Source organism: Petaurus breviceps, unplaced genomic scaffold, assembly GCF_028583685.1.
Source record: "Petaurus breviceps papuanus isolate PSGF00001 unplaced genomic scaffold, PetGlider_PUasm1.0 173, whole genome shotgun sequence".
NCBI lineage: Eukaryota > Metazoa > Chordata > Mammalia > Diprotodontia > Petauridae > Petaurus > Petaurus breviceps.
The window spans coordinates 29700988-29724125 of NW_027185759.1; the positions used below are offsets into that span (position 1 = coordinate 29700988).

Consider the following 23138-nt stretch of genomic DNA (forward strand, 5'->3'; position numbering starts at 1 on the left):
TTAAAAAGGACAAAAAAAAATCTTATGTTTTCGGGCTCCCAAACAAAATTTACTAAAGCAGTTCCCTTCCCCAATCCCTGTATCATATAATTCACCTTTATTTTTCTATCCCCTGGGGGGAAAGCCAGTGACTGAGCTAGACTCACTGTGCATTATATCATCAGCTCTCATCATTCACACATCAAAGCCACACAACAATGCACATTGTGTATTCGGAGACATTTTTAACAATCATTTTCATGATTTGAGAAAGACTGACATAATTTACAATGGGTCTATTTTAAGTCAGCAAAGGAAGCTCAGTTGAATGCACCCCATCCTGCATCGCTGGTTCCCATGAACCGTGATCACGTCCTCTGACTTCCCCTCACACTAAGTGCTTGTGTTAACCTTCCTGCTCCTGGAAACCCCTGGCCTTGAGAAACTCGGCCCCTGGCTGTCATATCTCCACCATTTATCTCAGGGCTTGGCTTCTTCAGCTTGCAAGCCAAAAAAAAGGCTGAGGGTCTGTCTGAGGATCTGTGGGGCATGAAAGTTCGGCAAGAACCAGAGGACGGAGGTTCTGCTACAGATAAAGTCCAATGGTCTCCTTGGGTCTGTGTTCATGGTTCCATCTGCTTTGGTCCCCAACTCTATAGTCCTGATGAATTCCTTGAAAGTCAGCAAGATGCCCTTTGGTACTTGTTAGCATCAGATCGTAAGGGCTTGATTTCTATTTTTACACTTTCTCAACCGAGTTAACCCATAGAAAAACCTCATTTGTCAGTAATTGCTATAGCAAACTTACTTTGGAAGGAAAAAAACCCCAATATGGTCCAAAATCATCCTTTAATCCTTTGGGGGATAGCTATATTTGACTGATGACCTATTGAACCAAAGTCATTTTAAAAACTCAAGCATCAGGGCAATGTTTTATAACAATAATTTTTTTTAAATAATAATTTCCTCTCAAATGAAACTCACACTTTGAATGCAAAGGACTACACACACTCCAAGTAAGAACCATAAAATAACTCTGTCTACTAAATGCCTACATGTCTTAACAAGTATAAATAAATGTATTACTAGAGTGAAGGAAAATAATCAGATCATTCAGGTGCCTCATGGGTATGCTCAAAAGTGAAAGCATTTAAAAAGACTGTTTCATCTAGTGAACAGAGACACAGGTTCAAATTTAGACAGCTGCATACCCCTGGGTAAATCATCAAACCTCTCTGGGGCTTGGTTTTCTTATCTGTAAAATGAACAGGATGGACTCTGTGATCTCTGAGGATTTTTCCCACTCTAAATCTTCAAAGAGGATCAGATGGGATAACATATGCAAAAGCTGGTTATAAAGGCTGGTTATTATCATTGCTGTTATGATTGCTATTATTATTACACTAGAATTGCATAAAAATGAATGCCATAAGTAAATCATCCCAAATTATTCCAACAGCAAACATTACCAAGATTCTGATTTCAATATTTAAAATACTTAATAAGTTTTGGTTCACAATATGAGACCCTTACAACCAAGATGGTTGAAATTTGGTAATTTAACATCAGCATTAAAGCCACAGCATGTTGTAGTGTACAGTCAAAGATCTGAGTTCAAGTCTTCCTCTGACCCACATTAACTGTGTGACTGAGGAAGAAACCTAACCTTCAATGCCCCCAAGAAACTCTCAACGTAAATTTCAGAGGAGTTGCTGATTTTCCTTGGTGAAGAGAGTTTCCACAGCACTGATGAAATCATCATTGTAAAAAATCAAGAATTTATTTAATTTAGATTAAGACATGCTATAAAAGATGCCTGGATTTCGTGTCTGAGGCTCTGGCTGCTTATTATCTATGTGTCCTTCTGTAAATCACATCCTCTCTCCCAGGCTTTGTTTCTGCATCTCTAAAACAAGGGGCTGGACGAGATGACCTCTGAAGTCTCTTCCTACTTTAGTCTACAATGCAATGCCCTTGGTCTGACACAATTCCTCACTGTAGGACCGTGGTCAAGTTCTTCTAGCTGTTCCGAATCTCCTCATCTGTAAAACATCTGTACTGCCTCACACCATTGCTGTGAAGAAAGCACTTTGCAAACCTTATAGAATAATATATAAATTTGAGTTAGCATTATCATAATCATCCTTCCAGGGCTACAGGGTTGACCATGCCTTTGGGACTGTGAAAATCCATTTAAAGAGCCACACACCTGGTCCCTTCAGGCATCCTTTTAAAGAGAAGCCCACCAGTGGGTAGACCTCCCAGCTAGGACGTTTTTAAAAGTTTGCCATTTTACCAAATGAACTCTTGTTTTCAATGTGGCTTTCCTTCCCAGCAATGTTTTTCCTTAACACTACATAGCTGGAGGGGCTTAGGAAGAGTAATAGCTTCCAAATATTGGGGTCATATCAGGTGCATCTGACTTCCCCTTATCGTTGCACGGATGAGCTACATTAGTCTCTCTCATCCCAGGACCTCAGGAATGCATGATGCTTCTCCCTTTGGGGATTTTCATCACTTGGGAGACCTTGTCTACCCACAAACCACCACGCCTCCAGGTACCATCAGCCAAACTGATGCCGAAGGGCCCTCTCTTCTGTAATCTTGGGGGGGGGAATAAGGAATTAGCTCGCAGCTAAAGTTGCATATTTCCTACTTATTAAACAAATTAAGGCCTATTTTGAATAGATCCCGCCTATTATGGCATGTGGTTTCTATTTGGGGAAGCTGGAGCATTTGGGGTAGTCAGCAAGTAATTACCTTTGTGTCGGTGAGTTTCACTCACGCTTGGGCGGGACATTGTAATAAGAGACAGTTGCCATAAACAGACAGTGGGTTCGATCGTGGTGTGTGGCCGTTTGTTGAGAAACAGATATCAACTTGAGGCGACCCTCCTCCACTCTCCAAACCACCCCCCCAACCTTAACTCCTGATTTTTCAATTCTTTTCTTCTGAAATTACACGGCTATTATTCGTAATTATTCTTGGGGCCCTGTCATACTTTGTACTTGGGGACTGCAGTTGCCGGGTAAATTTCCTGGTGATTACTGAGAATGCATTAATGGGAAACAGTTTATTTGACTTTATTAGAAAAAGACTCCCCGCTCTCAAGTGGAATACTTGATCCCAACTGGAAGCAGAGCTCTAGGAATCTTAGTGAATGAAATCACCACGTTCTGACTTTTCTTTCCAACTGATCCTTAATAAATGAATTGATGCTTCATTGTGTTGGGCTTTATCTTCTCTGACCAAAAAGTGAAACAGAAATAAATGACTTACACCGATATCCATATGCATTCTTACAGCATGACAACCGAAAGCCAAGAATTTCTTCTTAGAGAAAAAGATTCTCAAATGCCCATTGTACAACCAACTCCCCTGCCTTTTAAAAGTCTTCCAAGGGGTAATAAGCATCAGAGGCAGGGTCTGAACCCAGATCTGTTCTGTTCCTCAGAAAGCCAGGGAAATTTAGAACCAAACAAGATGGTTGGACAATTAAGAGAAAGGAAATGTCTCTAACCTCTTAGAAAGAGAAGAGAGGGCATTCTCAGTGACAAAAGGAGAGTGTGTGGTAAAGCGAAAACAAATAAATTAATACTGGCTCTAGAGTCTAGAAAGACCTAGATTCGAATCCCACCTCTAACTTTGGACAAGTCACTGAAACTCCCTGAACTTTAGTCTATTTTTCAAGTAAGGGGTTTAAACCAGATGGACGCTGAGGTCCCCCCCATCTATCTATGGCCCTATGGAAGCAAGCCCTTGGAATTCTTTTTTCTTTTCCTTTGCCCTTTTATCTAACACTCTCTTCATTACTTCCCTTGCAATGGGATGTAATCTCTAGCCCTTGACACACTGCATGGCACATTATTAAAATGAGGAGAAAGCCTCCCTTTCAAACCGCCATATGATAAAGACCAAAAACTGAGGACTCACCAGAATTAATCTCCTTAACAAAGTTGGTGATTCCATATAATAAATATATTTCAAAAGCCTCCAGGTGCATTTGGGTCAATCTCAGTCTGACCATCCCCAGTCAATACACAACTAAGACTTACCTTCCAGCCTCATACTAGGGCAGAGCTGCTGTAGCTCATTTGACCAGGAAACAACTGAGTTTCTTGTTTTCCCAATGCTTACTTACCACAGTGCCTGGTGGGTAGTGGACCCTTAATAAATGCCTGCTGATTGACTGATTGCATTTCAACACCATGATGCTAAGTACATTGGGGATAGGTGGAGATCCACACTCCACTTCCCGCAACAGGATTGAAGTCCTTGGAGGGCAGAGACTGTTGTGTTTTGGCTTCTTTGGCCCCAGTGCCCATTTTACCAAACAAATTCCCATTTTCTAGGTACCACAGAGTAAGCACTTGATAAACGTGTGCGAATTGTCTAACACTAGCTAAAAGAAATAAACCAATGGAAGGGAACAGTTTCAACCTTCCTTGAAACACAGCTCAAAAGGTATCTGGTAAAGAGAGAACAGACCCCGGTCCAAATGCTGCCTCTGAAGCTCATCGCCCCATATGGTCCTGAGCAAGTGACAACTCCCTGGGCCTCAGTTTCCTCCTCTGTAAAATGAGAGAGTTGAATCAGAGTTTTTAAAGTTCTAACTCTAAGTCTCTGATACTATGATTGAAACTAAAAAGTGATCAGAGTCTGAGATTTCAAGCAGCCTTGTTTCCCCTTGGGGGGAGAAGTTGTACAATCTATCCATCACAATGAACATTTGCACATTTTTGAGGAACCCCAGGAATCTGATTCTGAATTTTCCGGTGGGTAGAGGTGGCTAGATTGTTAGGTTTAAGGAATTCTGGTAAAAGGAAAGTAAGATAGATGCCCGTCAGACACATCATCTCATCTCACTTCACAAGATCTTTTCTATCTTTGTTTTCCAAAAGGAGGAAGATTTACAATCTGAGCTCCATTTGGCTGGCTGGGGCTTGGATCCGAATCCCTCTGAGGCCTGCCTTCTTTATTCCAGAAGCACTTCTATTCTCCCCTGTTGTCTGCATGCTCCCTCATGCTACTGATTTCACTTTAAAGAAGGGCCCCCAGAGGGTTTCAAGGTTACACAGCAAACAAATCTGACAGAGGAAAGAACTGTTTACACACACACATACACACACACACACTCTCACACTCACACACACACACACACACAGTTACAGTAAGTAACCATCCTTCAGCCTCACTCTACCCAGTGACAACGACCTTGTAAGAGCAGACCCACTGACAGAGGTGGGCGGGGGGAGGACTTACAGATGAAGGGCTTCACACTGCTGTGGATGTGCTTGTGCTGTTTGAGGCCGGACGATGTGGCAAACGTCTTGCCACACTCCGGGCACGCGTGAGCCCGGGCTCCAACATGCTGGGAACGAATGTGCCTCTGAAGGTTGCTAGGGTCCGTGAAAACCTGCTAGGAAATGAGTACTGATTAATCAAGAAATTGAAGTCAAGTACAGAGCCGAGGGGGCCAGAAACAATGCAGCACAGGGGATTCTGGATGGCTTTGTCAGTGTCTTCCCCTTCCTCCATCCTGCCCTGCCCCCACTAAGACCCCAAAGACAGTAGGATTGCATGAGCGGACCACCACCATCTCCCTCGGTTCTTTGAAGAGGTTCTAGGGATGAACATCAGCTTCTGCCTTCCCCCAGGTCCACATGGCATCAAAGGGCTGGGGCCTCCCCTTTGTTCAGCACAGCCACGTTACACACAAGGGCGTCAGGACTTTGACCAAACGGCCCCAAACCCATCTAAAAAGGGGCTCTCTCAGAAAGCTGTAATTACCAGCAGGGAGCTTGTGGGAAAGAGCATGGAACAGCATAAAGAAAACTGGTCTGAACCTGGCCCTCCCTGGGTGACTTGGAGCAAGTCATTTAAACTCTTCAGGCCACAGGTTGGTCATTTCTATAATGAGGATGGGCTAGAAAAGCCATCTTTTAAAAAGTTCTGGCATGTCAAAGACCCCTTGGGAAATCTGGTGAAACCTACAGACCTCCTTCTTCACAATCATGTTTTTAAAATGCATAAAATGAAATACATAAGATTACAAAGGAACCCAATTCTATTAAATGCAATTATCAAAATAATTTAAAAACCACGACCTCAGACTAGATGGACCTCCCAGTCCCCTTCCCATTCTTTGTGTCTGTGGTCCTATGTATTGCCTGAGAACTACATTCTTTCCCTGAGTACAAGGCAGGCCTTCTTCAGAACTAACTAATGAAGAGTTCTCCCTCTCCATGTGAGGTCAAAGTCTCTCTGGAGACAATGCCAGAGGCAAAAATTTACATGGACTCAAAATGTCCTTATGTCCCTTTAGGATATGGAACACAAATATCCCCTCATCTCCCTGAGCCCCTCCAGGGTCTTGTACGTCTCCAAAGACACATCCTGTCAAATCTTGGTGTTTTTTGGTTTGTTTGTTTTTTTTTTTTATTCACGAGGACAAAAATGGAAAGATAACAATTGCTGTTATCTCTGACTTCCTCTGCTTGATATTTCCATAAGTGCCTATGAGCCACTGGACGTTTCCGGAACTCAAGGACAGTTTTGCATTTTCTTTTGATAGAATGGAGGTAATCTGATGGATTTCTTGGTAAAAAAAAAAAAAAAAAAAACCTTCCTTGTAATTTGGGGAAACACTCTTCCCTTGTAGATGTTCTATGTTTGAGCCAAACTGGCCTATTCAAGATTCCTTTGGCCACCTCTGCAGAACGTCCCCCCCCATACCCCACCCCCGCACTGAGCATCCAAAGCCTTCCTCAAGAATCAGAACAATGGAATCTCTTCCTGCTCCACTTATTAAAACACATTCCCTCCCACCTCAAATTAACCTAGTAGTATTTACTGTTTAGATGCCCCGTCCTGCTCCCCACCCTTGCCTCATCCCCCTGTAAAAGGTAAGGCCTGTGATGGTGCATTCGTTTTTGTCTCAGCATCCTGAACACTGAGCACAGTGCCTTACTTTATACATATTTAATCAGTAAGTGCTTACTGGACTGGCCTGCTAGGCCAGTGGCCAAATCAAATCAATTCATGCAGGAACCTGTACAGAAAACGACCATAAGAGTCATTTCCAGTATCACAGAACTTGCTAACTTCTATACAAGTCGCTAATTTTAAAAGTTATATGTAATAACAATAACAGCATTTATACAGCACTTTATGATTACCAAAGTGCTTTGCATGTGGAATTTCACTTGATCCTCACAAGGACCCTGGGATATAGGGCTATCATTACTCCCAGTTTTCAAATGAGGAAACTGAGGCAAAGGTTAAATAACTCTCTCAGAGTCACATAGCTAGTTAATGTATGAGACAGCATTTGAATTTGTGTCTTCCTGAATTCAAGTCCGGTGCTCTAGTCACTACATGTCTAATAAATGCATATATTATATAAATACTAATATATTCATGTATTGTATAACTGCTGTATAATATATACATGTATCATATAACTGGTATTTAATATATGCACATGCAATATAATTGGTGTTTAATATATGCATATGTTATATAGCTGTTTTCTAATGAGTGTGTATATTCTATAATTTCCCATTTCTGTTTGTATAGATATATTTTATAGATAACATATGTATACTATACATATAATATATACTATATAGAATTTATAGCATGTAATAGATACTCTCTCTATGTAATATATCCACATATAAATTCATACTGTTTTTCAGAAGGAAGACTAAACAGAACAGTGGAGAGAGCACCGAACTTGAAGTCACAAAATCTGAGTTCAAATTCCACCTCAGACTAGCTAAACAAGTCCCTAATTTCTCTCTGCTTCAGTTTCCCCTACTGTAAAACAGAGACAATAATAGCACCTGCCTCAGAGGATCAAATGAAATGATAACGTTAAATAACACTTTGCAAACCTTACAATACTATATAAATGCCATCTGTAATTATTATCACTGTTTATATATGCCTGCATTGTATGTCAAACAATAACCATTTATTAAACCCTTATGTCTCAAGCAAGATAAATGTGTATAAATTCAGGTATGCATATACACATGTCTATATATATGTGTATACATACATGCCTATTGACATATATGAGTATTCATGTATATAAATAACATATCTCAATGAATGCTGTTTGTTATTCAGCCAATCAGTAGTGTCCAAATCTCTGTGACGCCATTTGGGGTTTTCATGGCAAAGATCCTAGAGTAGTTTGCCACTTCCTTCTCCAGCTCTTTTAACAAATGAGGAAACTGAGGCAAACAGGGTTGCATGACTTATCCAAGGTCACACAGCCAGTGTCTGAGGCCAGATTTGAACTCAGGGAGATAAATCTTCCTGACTTCAGACCCAGCACTCTATGCACAATGGTGCCCCCTAGCTACTCCTATCAATGAATACATTCACATAATGCATGCAGATACAGTGGGTGCAAAGCTAGGTCTGGGGAACACATGGACAAAATGAAGAAACAGCTCTTGCCCTCAAGGAGCTTATATGAGAGAAAGCAGCATGCAGAGAGAGGAAGAGCACGTGTGCGTGAGCACGTGTGTACATGTATAGTTATACACCATGCAGAGCACATGTACGTGAGCACGTGTGTACATGTATAGTTATACACCATGGTGAGCACGTGTGTACATGTATAGTTATACACCATGCAGAGCACGTGTGCATGAGCACGTGTGTACATGTATAATTATACACCATGCAGAGCACATGTACGTGAGCACGTGTGTACATGTATAGTTATACACCATGCAGAGCACGTGTGCGTGAGCACGTGTGTACATGTATAGTTATACACCATGCAGAGAGATACACAGCGTGCCAGATGTTCCCAACACGTGATTCCATAAAACAATCCCATGTTGCGAAGTCAGCCGAGTAGTCAGGAACCTGCCCAGGGGTGCGTGACACCTTGTCCTGGGGCTCCCCATAAAGTCCTGCCTTCCTCCCTGACACCAATAAAAGAATCCCCACTAAGTGTTTTTCTTCCCTATACTAATGCCTCTTGGCGTCCCGCACTCGTTCATCCTTCTCTGAGATATTTATCGTTTCTCCACTCAAGGCCTGTTTTTATATAGCACAGCAAGTGATGGATGGAGCAGGATCATAGACAGGGGCCGAAGAGCCTACAAATTCACGGTACCTTGGAGCAGTTCTCACATTCGTAGTGCTTTCCACTATCATGTGACATCTGGTGGCGAATTAAGTTGGATTTCCAGTTAAAAGCCTTGGGACACTGATCGCACTTGTATTCTCTCTCTTCCGTGTGTGACAACATGTGTTTCTCCAGGCTGTTAAGACAAAAATCAGTTTGAATAACAGACTGTGCAGAAGAAAAAAATCACACACGACAAATCAGTAGTCAATTGATTCTACTGATCACACTTTAAAAAAAAACAAGATAAGGAGGTGACATGGGGACATAAGGGGCCAGTGCTCCAAAGAGTCAAGCTGGAACTGAATGCAGAGAAAGGCATCTCGCACGGCTGACAGAGAAGAGCACCACTCTCCCGTTCCTTCCACCCCTGGGTCATCTGCCAACCTACGGGCACGGCAGACAATCAGCTCCTTGTTCTAGGTCTCCTTCCTGTGTAAGATTCTGACAGTAGCACGTGCTGCTAAGACTCACTTAATTCAACTACAAACACTCAAACAGAGGAAACTTAAGAACATGTAATGAGGCACTCGGTCATTCATGTGTGTCTGTCTTTGGGTGAAGAAAGGCCTTTTGTTTCCACCCTTATCGCCATATGGGAAACTAAGTTGGCAGCAAAAAGGCAACTTCCCAAAACGACCCTGAAAGAAAGGAAAATATGAGCTGGGATGAACTGAGACATCAGGGAAGAGAAAGAAGAAAAATGTGGGACAGTCTTTACATGAATGAGATCTCAGATTCCAGCTAAGAGGACAAATGCATGACCAGGGGCTTCTCCGAGGAGGCTCTTCCTGCATTTAAACACAGGAGATGTCTTCTCGACATGATTTATAGGCAATGTGTCGTCAATCGGAAACAGAAAGAGGCTGTGGCCAACCATTCAGTGCGAGGTTTTTCAAGGTCAGCAGGTTAATTGGCCCATATGAAAACAAACTTTCTTTTCTTCTTCATAGTCAGGTGAGTTCCAATTTCATCAATGAATGTTAATTTGAGAGCACTGTATATCTAAGACATATAACCCTCTCTACAACATCCAGTTTCCACTGAGGCACAGGAAGCATGAAATGAGCCTGGATGAAGAAGAGATGCCATGGCATCAAGCACCAAAAAGTCCATCATCCATAAGCACCATAGTACTGATATTTGCTTTCACTGGCAACAGAGATGACAATTGTGGCCTACTGCAACACCATGTATTCAAAGAAGACTGTTGTAACCCATTGGAAATGTCACTGGCTTGGGATTTAAGTACTGGTTCTGCCAATTACAAGGCAGCTTACCATAGCTAGACCTGAAGTCAAGATGGCGCCATGGACAGACACTGACCTGGATTCAGGAAGACCCAAGTTCAAATTCAACTTCAGACACTATTAACGATGTAACCCTAAGATTCACTTCTAAACAGGAGATAACAAGAGTCCCCACCTTACAGGGTTGTTGTGAGGTTCAAAGGAGATACCCCATGTAAAGTGTTTGGCAAACTTAAAAGCATTATGTAAATGTTAACTAAGAGCCGCTACCACTTGTGCAATGTGGGTAATTCAATTAAGTTCTCGATGCCTCATTTTCTCCATGTGTAACATGAAAGGAGTTAGTCTCAACAGCTGCTGATGCAGCTTAGCTGTAGCAGGCAGTAGAGTTTATATTAAAAAATGGAATGGATGATGGACTCAATCACAGCCATCATCTTCAAGAACTGGTGGGATGCCTTCTTCCTAGCAGTATTATAAGGGAGATGTCCTGCTTAGGCACAACTGGGCTAATCAGCCACTGAGGCACCTTACAAATCTGTTCATCTGTCCACAGGTAAAACAATCCATACTTCTACACAGTAGAGCTCAATGCTCAGGCTATCAGCAGGGTCTCAGTCTCATCCTTCCCAAATTTTATAAATTGTACCCAAGGAGGGCAGATAAATTCCCTTCCCAATTTGTGTCCCTATAAGATCTGGGGACATTTAAAAAATGGAAAAGGTAATCAATTCTAAGGAATTCACAGATAATTATACTGAATGGAACTACATCCGTTTTGCTCTAGTTACAGAGCTTTTTTAGCCTAATAGAATGTAAGCTCCCAAATTTGTTAACCATTCACTTTTTAGCTCACTAGAATGGAAAGTTCTTTAGGGAATGTTTCATTTTTATCTCTGTACCTCTCCGATCCAGTGTAAGGGCCTTGTGCTTTTGCCCCTTACAAGATAACTGATAAATTGGTTTGTGACAGAAAAAAAAGTTATATATTATTTATATAAATAAATATTTATGTGAATGTTCAGTTATTCTAATGAAGCAAGTGAATTCCTAGGACTTTTTCCATATACATCCCAGATCCAGTTCCTTCGTCTTTGCTCTCCATCCCCCCTATACTTATTTACTTATATCTTACCTGTATTCCTCTACTCCCCTCGCTATCCCTCTCCTCCCTCCAAATTATTTTCTTCTTTATTATTATTTCCTAATTATTCCAATTATTTTCTTGTTTATTCTTTTAGCCGCCTCTCTTGCCTTTCCCTACTTTCCCTTCCCCCCACTTAACCAAGGACTCAGAAATGTTTTTGTTTTCTTCACTTGACAAACAATGACAACAACACCTTAATCTTGGGTCAATAGTGAAATTGGTTATTTTGCCACTTATCCAAATACACTCTAGGCAACCAAAATGGATAATTTATGACAAGAAAAGGAAAAAAGGCACTTATGGGACTAAATAAGTCAAATGGACTCTTGAGGTAGCCTCCATCCACCTTGTGATCCATCAACCATCATTTATTAAGTGCCTACAGAGAGTTAGGAACTGTGCTAATAAAGGGGGTACAGATATAGAAATTAGAGAGTCCCTCTGTCTACAAGGGACTGGGGCTACGTGATATACATGTGTAAGTATTCTACTAGGATTATGTGACATATAAGTTCTAGCATTCTTTATGTTTGTCAGCCTTGGATTATCTGTTTTTAGGAGGAAAAAACAAACAAAAAAATGACATCCAAATTCTAGACTCTTAGGATAGATCTTCCCATTTCAAGGGAAAATAATTAATGCCCATCTCCTATAAAAAATTTATGAATTAAAACTAACTACTAAAATACTTGTTCAATCTTGGGGGAAAAAAATCTAACACCAAAATGGTATTGGCATTTCATGTTCTCTTCCTTTCCCTTATCAAATTTCTTAAGGAAAGGGTGTAAATTTGACCTCACAGGTATTAAGATTTGATGGGATGTGACTCATGACTAGAATACCACAATGAAAGGGCATGCATACCTTATTCAAAACGAAGAGATTAGATAAGTGGGGTGGTGGGTTGGCATTCTATATCAAGAAGATAAATTTCAGTGAGGTAATCCACGAAACAGAGAGGGAAAGCAGGTGGAGAACATTTTGGGGGAAAAACAATGGAAGAAGAAAGAGAAACCATTCTGAAGTGGCAGTAAACTACATTCCATCCAGCAGATTATGAAAACAGACTATGAGTTTTGGAAACAGACCACAAAACTGGCACAGAAGATGTAGGAGTCAGGGAGAACTTGAGTTATCCAGAAATCTGCTGGAGTTTTCTCTCTTCTAAAATCAGAGCAGCTGAACAAATCGTGATGTGCTCTTATGATCAATTAAACCATTCTTCAAAAGGGAGGGTAAGCAGATAAAGGACTGATATTTAGAAGGAACTCACTGGCAAAGCAGAAACGATATGAAACCTTGGGAGGAAGTGACCACATCATCTCGGAGTCCATGACAGATAAGGAAGGGAAAGGCTGATGAGGTCTGACCCAGACTAAATTGTGGGAGAAAAGAAATCAGAGTTTAAAGATAAAAGAGGGCTAAATCAGAATGGTAAACAGAACTGAAAGTTGAGATAAGTAAGGAGATGGTAAGAAGGAAGCTAGGCACTGCCAAGGATTTCAATTCACCACACCTGGACAAAGTACATTCCAAAGTACTGGAAGAAATTGTGGATGTAAATGCAGGTATGCTTTCAAAGACCTTTGAAAAACTGGGAAGAATGGGACTAAAGACTGGCAAATGTCCTTATTTTCAAAATGTGAGAAAAGGTGGCTTTTTCAAACTACTGATTGGTGAGCTTGACATTAATTAGCAGGGAAAAAAATTCTAGACATATTGTTACTGATATGGTTTAAAGGCATTAGAAAGGTCACCAAAAACCAGTATGGCTTCACAAAGAAAAAAAATATGTCGTACTCATCGGATTTAGTTTTTACTTTTTATTTAAAAGTTAGCAGACTAGTAGAGGTTTGGAAAATACTGTAAACACAGTACACCAGGGTTTCAGCAAGGCATTTGGCAAACTACTTTCATGACCTCCTTGTGAACCAGATGGAGAGACATAAGTTGGGTGATCGTGATAGTACCCTTAGGTGATTCAAGAATTGCAAAAACAATGACTAATAGCAGACTAGAGAAAATTTCCTAGTGAATTAATGGTGAAAGGCTAAGTCTTCATTCTGGATCAGTCAGCAAGGGTTGATTCAGTGTTCATAATGTTTTATGGTACTATCACAGGCACTGGGCATATAATAATAAAAATGCTAAAGAAGAAGAAAACGACATAGATGGCATCTATATAAAACCTACTATGTGTCAGGCCCTGTGCTAAGCACTTTATATACACCTATGTTGTCTCATCTGAGCCTTACAGCAATTCTGGGAAGTATGTGCCATTACTATCTCCATTTAACAGTTGAAGAGACTGGGCCAGACAGATATAAGTTAAATGACCTGCCCAAAGACACGCAGCTAGTAAATGCATGAAGCTAGACTTGAACTCTGGTCTTTCTGATTCCAGACCCAGTGCTCTTTCCATTGTAGCAGCTAGTTGCCTCTATACAAAGACAGAAATGAAACAATCCCTGCCGTGAACTCAAGCCTGAATTCTCTCTGTTCTACTCAATATTCTGTCAAGGGCTTGGATTTACCAAATTCAAAAACATAAAGCCAGAAGGAATGGCTTACATGTTAGATAAAAAATTAGGGTTAAAAAAATCTCAACGGGCTTGAACAATGGGCCAAATCTAATCAAATGAAACTTTATAGGGATAAAACCAAAATCATACAATTGGGTTAAAAAACAACTTGAGAGGAACCAGATGAGGGCCACATGGCCAAACAACAATTTGTGTGCAGGGGGAAAGAACAGGATTTTAATGGATTGTAAACTCAACAGGATTCAACATGGCAGCTGAAAAAGATAATTCTGTAAGAAAGAAGAGGGCAAAGAAAAAGAAAGGAAGGAGAGGAAGAGGGGGAGGAAGAGAAAGAGGGAAAAAACAAGAAGACTGAACACTGTACTTCCCGCTCTCACAATGCGGTCTTCAGCCAAGACTGAATTCATTCAGTAACAGATGGCCAGCTTCTAATTTAATCTATCTATAGCAGTACAAACACTGTTCCCAGCCTCATGTCCAAAAAATATCTCCTGATCACACACAAAATATTCTGCATTGTGTTTTTCAGGTAACAATGCAATCCTTCAAAAGTTCCCTGACACACCAACCCATAAACAGGCCGTTTCCCAAGGTCCCACCCAACATTACCACAAGGCCACCACTTCTCTTCCTTCTCACCTTTGCAAATCTGGGAAGACTTGGTCACACTCTTTACATTCTTGGATTTCCTGCATCTCCCGGAGGTCACTCTCACTGTCCAGCTTTGGTTGAAAGTCTTCTTCCACCATGGAGAATGCCGAGTGAGGGGTGCTGCAGGGAAATTTCTGGTGGTCCACTAGTTCTGCCTTGGATTCAAAGAGCTGGTCACAGTCCTCACAACGGTACTGACGCTCTTCTATAAAATGAAGGCAGGTGCTGAGGCAACAGGTAAGGAGACAGGGACCATTCCCCCAGCCCCAGGAGTGCAGATGTTCAGCTGCCAGCCAAAGACTTCACCAAATAGCTAAGACATTGGAGCTGTTTGCGGTCCATTGCAGCCAGCTCAGAAGAAACGAGCTGCCTGGTTCTGATCCCATTAATACACCTCCAGAGGCCAAGGAACTCTCCCCTCCATACCTGTTACCAGACTCTCTCCTACCATCATACTTGGGTCTGGCAGGGACACACAGTCCAGAAATTAAAGAACATGAGCTTCAGATGTCATGGGGTCCAACCCCCTCATTCTACAGGTGAGGAAGCTGAGGCCCAGAGAGGTTAACGGTTAGTTACCCAAGATCACACAGAAAGCAAGTGAGCAGGTTCCTGAGTCAGTGATCTCCACCATATTACTGGTTACTTAATTTCTATTCTTATCAGTATTTTCCAACAGGACTGTCCCACTCGGGGCCATCCTGGTTTGATTTCATCCCTGGACTGAGCACCTGTTTTAATTGGCATGGTTTGTGTGTATGTATGTATGTATGTATGTATGTGTGCATGTGTGTACATGTCTTGTTTTCACTGCACCTGTGATTTTATTAGTATAGGAAATTCCCAGTAAGCCAGATGTGGCTGGACCAGAGGGCCTACCATCTCCTTCTTAGAATCCAGGCTTCTCTTCATGAAACCCAACTGATACTAACCCACTCCCATGTGCAGAAGTTAAGAGTCACAAAGTGAGTTGGAAAAAAAAGCTGCCCATAACGCGGCTTTTGGCCTGTTAAAAAGGAATAGGTCACAATCTCAGAATGCTAAGCCTCCTGTAAATGGAAAGTAATAAACAAAGGCCACAGACGCACTTGGGCTCATGCTATCACATGGGACCAAAGTGAATAACACTGCGGTTTAATCAAGGGCATCGTGAATGCCCATAATTTATGAATAGCAGTCAAAGGCCCAAAGGGAATTCAACCATCCACTCAATCCGAGATAACCTTTTATTGTCTTTGGGACTAATAATTTGCTTTTTGAAGGGGAGGAGGAGTGGGCAGGGGACGTTAAGAACAACTGTTGGGAAAACTTTTAAAGTTAAAAATACAATTGTTTAAGGAAGCATAACATCAGAGGGACGTCAGATTCTGTTTTTCATTTAGCTAAGTCTTCTCCCCTGCTGTGTATGAGAGAGAGAATTTAGAAAAGCAATGAAGCTTTCCTTTGCCAGGGCCATGCGCCCCAGACCAGTAGCTCTTCCTGGGGCTAACACCCCTTGTTTACAGTTCATAGGCCCAAAAGGCATAAGAACCAACAGAGAGAATTTAAGGAAAACCCACAGGTTTCAGTTCTACATACAATAGATTTTTTTTTCCTAATGAGTGGTAGAATGGGCAGCCCTGGTAGATAGTGAGTTATCTCCCAGATCAGTATTGGGCTGAAGTTTCACAGAAATCTACCCAAATAAAATGAATGGAATTCCTAACTGAACAGGAGATAGGATAACCTATTCCTCCAAACTGTCAAATTCTATTAATCTAAGATTTATTAATTATAAGAATATACCAGAATCCCCTGGATTATAATAATCATCTCATCTTTACGTAGCATACATTCCTTACCACAAACAACCCAGTTGTGCGTGATTATCCCCAATTTGCAGATTAGGAAACTGAGTTTTAAAAAAATGTTAGGAGTCTTGCCTGAAGTTACATGGACAGTTAAAGGTAGAACTGTGACCTAAATTCAGAACCTCAGACTGTAAGGTCTATGGTCTTTCCCTTATGCTAAACTTGCCTCTGTCCTTAAAAAACGTTCATATTTTAAGAGATGAGAAATGAAAAAAAAAAGGGGTATGGTAAATTTACTTCCCAGGACCTTAAATCACTACAGGCATTATTTATTCTGCTAACTCAACCCAGTGAACTAATGATCACTATCCTGCCTGATTACTTGCCCTATCCCCTAACCCTATTCCTCCCCCATATACACATACGCCCTCTATCCATGAGAGGCTAACATAAATACCCAGACTTCAAAGGAAGTAAGCCCTCTACCCCACCCCATCCCTCTTTTTCGTCTTATTCTTGACGTCACTGTTTACCTTCTTTCCTCCCTGTAGGACACAGTCCACCAAACTTACTCACAGCTGACGAGACTCGCCTCCCACTTTGGGGCAAAGAAATCCTTAGTAGTTCTGAAATTCTCCAACTGTGATCCAGAGAAATTGTGAGGGCTCTCTTTAAAGATCTTTCTACACAAGTAATTAGGCTTACATGCAACATCACTACACAGGTGTCAAGTAAGAAAGACTTCTTTTGTCTCTCCATAAAGTTGGTAAGGGATATCGATGGCATTTTTCCAGGGTTTTATGACTTTCATCTAACTCAGACTTACTGGTATTAAACACCAATGGTAAAAGAATTTTTATATTGGCAAGGGCAATGACAAAGCATTCTAACCAATGGCTCCAAGTACAACTTTTTCAGCACAGTGTAGTAGATAGTGTGCTGGAATCAGAGTCAGGAAGATCTGGATGGGTATTGTGTGTGTATGCATGTGTGTGCATGCGTGCATGCATGTGTGTGTGTGTGTGTGTCTCAGGAAGTGTGTGTGTGTGTGTGTCTCCTCTTCTGTTTTCTGGGGAATGATCAGTTTCCTTGAGTTTCGCAAAAGACACTGGACCAAGGTCAAGATAAAAAAAAATTCACCATAAAAACTGTCATACTGGCATTAACTAATCATGGCAATCATCAAGCAAATATTCTAATTTACTAATTCCACTGGTATTTCTAAAATTCTACTTGTAAGTTTTGCTTTTGTGTACTAATTCTCTAAGTCCAAGGTTTTCAGACTTTGCAGTCTCAAGAACCGTTTACACTCTTAAAAATAACTAAGGACTCTACCAAAAGAGCTTTTGTTTAAGTGACTTATATCCATTGGATGATTACAATATTGGAAATTAAAACATCTTAGTAGAATTATGAAACCAGTTTAGACCTCTCAGCCCCCTGAAAGGGTCCTGAGAAACCTTGCAGGAGATTCCCAGACCACGGTTTGAAAGCTGCTGCTCTGAGTCGACAGGCCACATATTCCATCCTGAGAAGTTACTAACCATGAATATCTGGAGCCATTGTTTCATGGGTGTACTCCTCACTCTTCATGTACAGTAAGAGCTCCTCTCCAGGTTCAATATCTGTGACTACCCTATAAAATATCTAAAAGGAAAGAAAGAAAAAATGAGAACTGTTGGGATCAAGGAGAGTGGTGGTAATAACAACTTGATATTCACATAACACATTAGGCTTTGCAAAGTGTTTTTCATACATTATCTCATTTGCACAGATAGGCATGCCCACACACTGCGACATCTGTAGGCATTCTCTTTTCTTAGTATACAGTTAACTAAAAGTGATCTCTTTAGTATAAAGATTATCAAAGACCCAGGGCTAGTAGAGACAATCATCTTTTACAGATGAGATGCCTGTGGCCTGGACAGAGGAAGTGATCTGCCCAAGATCACACAGGAAGTAAGGTCATCATCACACCTTCTACCCCCTCTTGGAAACAAACACATCTACTGGGAAAGGAAGAATGTGGAGGACAGAAAGTTGGATGGCAGATACCAGCTCCGACATCTTTCAATGCCTGATATACAGTAGGCATTTAATAAATACCTGTTGATTGCTTGACTCCATGCCATAAACCAAATTCCCTCCTGATGTATAAACAGGAAGTGTTCATTCCCTAACGCAAAGGATTCAAAGAGCCAACTCAAGAACAGATTTTATATACTTTATAGCATGTATATACTGTTTACAATCCATTATGTTCTGTTTTCTTCTCTGCATTCAATGGCACACCCCTTACTCTATCTTATACAACGTGATCAGGCTATGCATTGCCTGGGATTGTTGTGACTTTGGATATCCCTGGCTAAAGGCAAATAGCCCTGCCTTCTCCTCTCTCCCTTGTTCCTTGATCTTCCTAATAGTCGTTGATCTACCTAATATTCATTGATAAACACGGGCTCTGACTGGCAAAAACAATGGTCTGGATGCTAGTAGATTCTAGCCTGGGTCTGGTGGCAGCTCGCTAACAGCAGAACCTAGCCTCAACGGTACAATACATAAATTCAGGGGGCTGGACCAATGGAACATTCTTTCCAATTACTACGGAGCAGGTCACGAATTTTGGCGTTTACCTGATTCTAAATTCTATGCCTCATGGTTCTTACTGGAAGAAAGAGCAGAAGAAAATTCTAACTTGCTCATGCAAATAGAACCTCCTTTAGCTGAGACTGCCCTACCTTTGAGAACTCCCTGGGCCTTTGGAAAAGCAATACTAACATTCTCTTTTTCTTCTTAAACCATCTAACAGAGATTTTGAGAAGAGGGGCTGTCTTTCTTTTTATTAATTGTTTTCCTAACACTTATCACAGTGATTAGAACATAATAGGTGCTTCATAAATATTTAATGACCTATTGATATAACCTAAGAACTCAACTTGAAGAGATAAAAACCAATGGGATGCAGAAAATTTGTCCTTCCAAAAAAAAATGAAAATACTGGGGTCAATATTACCGTAGAAATAATGTTATAGACAATATAATTGTACAAATAATAGTGTCGACCAGGTTAGCCAAAATCAGTGGGCGGCTAGATAACATAGTGGATACTGAATGTGAGTCAGGAAGTCCTGAATTCAAATCCAGCCTCAGACACTTACTAGCTGTGAGACCTTGGACAAGTCACTTAACCCTGTTTGTCTCAGTTTTCTCATCTGTAAAATTGGGATAATAATAGCACTTACCACAAAAGGCTGTGGTGAAGATCAAATGACAATAAATGTAAAGGGTTTAGCACAATACCTAGTATGTAGTAAGGGGTATATAAATGTTATCTATTATTAATAGTGTCAGACTTCACACAGTCATTGACTTGGAAGTCAGAAGATCTGGCTTTGAAGACAGGCTTCCCTTTTTATTATGAAACACTGGTCAAGATACCTCTCTGGGGAGTGCTAGGTGGTGCAGTGAACAGAGCACCTGCCCTGGAGTCAGGAGGACCAGAGTTCAAATCCGACCTCAGATACTTAACACAAAACTAGTCATGTGACTTTGGGCAAGTCACTTAAAACCTTCCACCCTCCAAAAAAAGAAAAAAAAAGGATACTTCTCTGAGTCTCAGATGCCTTTTGTAATCTGCAAAAATGTGCTAGCTACCTCACAGGGCTATTACAAATATTTTTTTAAGTATGTTAGAAGTAATTTTCTAAATAATGATCACTGTTTAAATGCAAGCCATTCGCTCTGTAGCCCAAAATCTAAGTTTTAGTACTGACAATCTAGTTGAGATGGAAAGTTAGGAGAGGGATCTCCAAACTTTTTATTGTTTGGCCAATCAGTAAACAGATTAGTAAATTTTGAATGCTCCCAATCAATATATTAAATTATATACATGTACTCCTATGCTAAAGATTTTTATATATTGCAAGGAATAAAGAAAAATAATCATGATAAATTAAAGGTGAAGCAATATTTTAGAAACTTTTATTAACAGAACAAAAATATTTTTGCTCTCAAGAAAATATTATCATTGACAGTGGTATTTTTAGTAAGAGAAATGTAATTGAATAAGATTTGTGATCTTTTGAAAATCTTAGTTCAACCCTTGGCAAGGCAACAATTTGAAGACGTAGTTCTAAATTTATTTTAATACTTGGTTTCACCAGCTGTCACAGCTGAAAAGAATATCTCATAAAAACCAAGCTGCAAATAAAAGCAAGGGTGGCTCTTACTAATTTTCAATACCCTTCACCAATGATACAAAAGTTTTGTGGAAATCCAGCTAGTAAATTCCAATAACGTGATGCCAATCACCTATCCTTACAAACTCACTAAAATGTTTTGCATGTTCATATTTTGTGACAAATGAGTTCAAAATCCACTGAAATGCTTTGTTTGGAAAATTTTAACACAGACTAGAAAAACCTGTTTCTAAGTTAACTGTACAGATGTGAGTGGGGGGGGGGGGAGTTGTTTTTCATAAACAAACCATTTACATCCATTTCAGCAGCTGAGAGAGGGAAGAATAGGTGTCCAGGAGTAGAAGGTGGTCATCAGTACCCAACAGGGTGAAGAGGTCAGGAAGGAAGGGGACTGGGAGAAGTCCATTAGACATGGCAATTAAGAGATTTTTGTTTACTCTCTGAAGACAGCATCTGAGTCAAGGATAAAGAGAAGGCTGAGAAACTTGGAGATCAGGATAGTAGCGCCTTTGACAGAAATAGAGGAAAAATATAATGAAGATTTCAGCCCCTGGATGCCTTTTCATCCTATCCAACTCACTCAAGGAGGGTTTGTTCTTATAGGCCTCTCCCTCTGAAAGCAGACCCATCCTGCCTTTAAGGGGTGCCTAGAGCAGCCTTGAATTGATCTGGTGGGAAGGATGTGAGGGCACTAGGGAAGGCGGGGAATTTGTCTCCAAGCTGCTTCCGGTACCTGAGTAGGTATTAAGTTATAACTGCCCCAGGGGTCTACACCATACCAGCCTGTGGGAGGAGGATGGGAGCTGTGGGGAACCAGAATGGGGGAAGCATCTGTGTCCATTTTTTTTTTAATATAGGGAGGGTGGAATGCAACCCATCTGTCAACCCTCTGATTATACAACTCTTTAAGCATCCTATCTTGGTGACCATTGCCCTAGTACGTGGAAAAGTCATAAAGAGAACACACACACACACAGTAAGAAAAAAAAACTGACAAAATTTTAAAGGACTTCCTTGAACCTATAAGTGATTGCAAGGCCATTTGCCATTGCTGCACTCCCACAAAAACGTCACAGTCCCATCAAAAGAAGAGCTGACTTTGCCAGTCACAATGCTACAGACTTCCAAAAGAGCAATTATTAAGCGTCTACTATTTGTCAGGCACTGTATTAGATCCCAGGGATACAAGGACAATTTTTTTTAATTTAGATCCTGCCCAGAAGGTGCTGACATCCCCACTAAGGGGATACCATGATATCCCAGAGAGGTAAATACAAGATAATGAGAGGAGAAGGAGAAGCACTTACTTAAGAGGAGGCACTTAAATTGAATTAGAAATTAATTGAAAATCCTGAAACATAAGAATATGCCACTTTTTTCCAGTAGGTGGCCCTAAAACCCAATCGTTTATTTTCTAAAGGGCCTGAGTCAGTCTCTCTCCCTCTTCCTCTCTCTCTCTCTCTCTCTCTCTCTCTCTCTCTCTCACACACACACACACACACACACACACACACACACACACATTCACCACACACTGAGGCTAAAAATACGGTAAAGAAGAACATTTCCTCTGATTAGTTTCTCACCTCCCATCCTCAAATAATCTGTGATTCATTCACTGAACACCAGATTAATATCCACAAAGCCTATAGGGCTGGCCATTAAACACACACACACACACACACACACACACACGCCAAAACCCAACCCAGGCTCACTGTTGGTGAGACATGGGTTCAGAAGAGTCTCATTTTGGGGCTCTGTGCTGCCCTACAAAAACAGTGTGCTGTGATATTGACAGAAAGCTAGGGTGAACACACTCCTATCCCTTTTTCCTTGTCTGACCTGTACTCAGAGAAGGCTAGTCAAACAGGCATGGTGGGAAGGGGATCCTTCTCAGAACAGTGAGAGCTGATGTTGGTGTGGGTGTGTGTGTCTGTGTTTTATCAAATGTGTGTTTACTTTTTTGTTGTGTTCTTTATCTTTCGGTTAGAGGCTTCTAAGGACCGTGTTTCATTCTGGAATCCTATTTCCCCTTAGAAAACAATGGACTTCTCTCAACAATTTGAATCACCTCGACTTTTTTTGGCATCTCTCAAAGGTTTAACTTATTAGCTTCCTTTCCAACAACATGTTGACATTTGAATTGTGACATATTAGAACTCTGCAGTGGCTTCTCGGAAACATGGAGGTTAAAAAGACAATACTGTCCAAGACAGTAAAATCTCGCAATCCTCTTTGTCGGGGAAGGCTGCCTTGACATGCATGCCAGAAAGTCTTAAAGGAGCATTATGATATCATGACTTCTCTCTGCTGCCATACTTATGAATAAGCGTCTCCTTCTGTCTCTTTTTGGTTTTGTCCAATCCCGTGTGAAAATCATGATGGATACAGTCTAACTAGGGGAGATAAAGACAAGTCTCCT

The 23138-nt window shown here is 40.9% G+C and overlaps 1 protein-coding gene across 8 annotated transcripts in view; it reads right to left on the reverse strand.

Annotated features, from left to right (window-relative positions):
* The window catches only part of MECOM (MDS1 and EVI1 complex locus), a 360114-nt gene that overhangs the window by 35472 nt on the left and 301504 nt on the right, over positions 1-23138 (reverse strand). For 6 of the 8 annotated variants that reach the window (XM_069083544.1, XM_069083547.1, XM_069083542.1 and 3 more), the window contains exons 3-6: positions 18059-18161; positions 14713-14929; positions 9122-9269; positions 5242-5398 (exon numbers count right to left, since the gene is read on the reverse strand). In XM_069083544.1, the coding sequence (XP_068939645.1) occupies positions 5242-5398; positions 9122-9269; positions 14713-14929; positions 18059-18161 (625 nt within the window). The remainder of the gene's footprint in view (positions 1-5241; positions 5399-9121; positions 9270-14712; positions 14930-18058; positions 18162-23138) is intronic. The other 2 variants (XM_069083545.1, XM_069083543.1) reach the window with 1 other exon arrangement.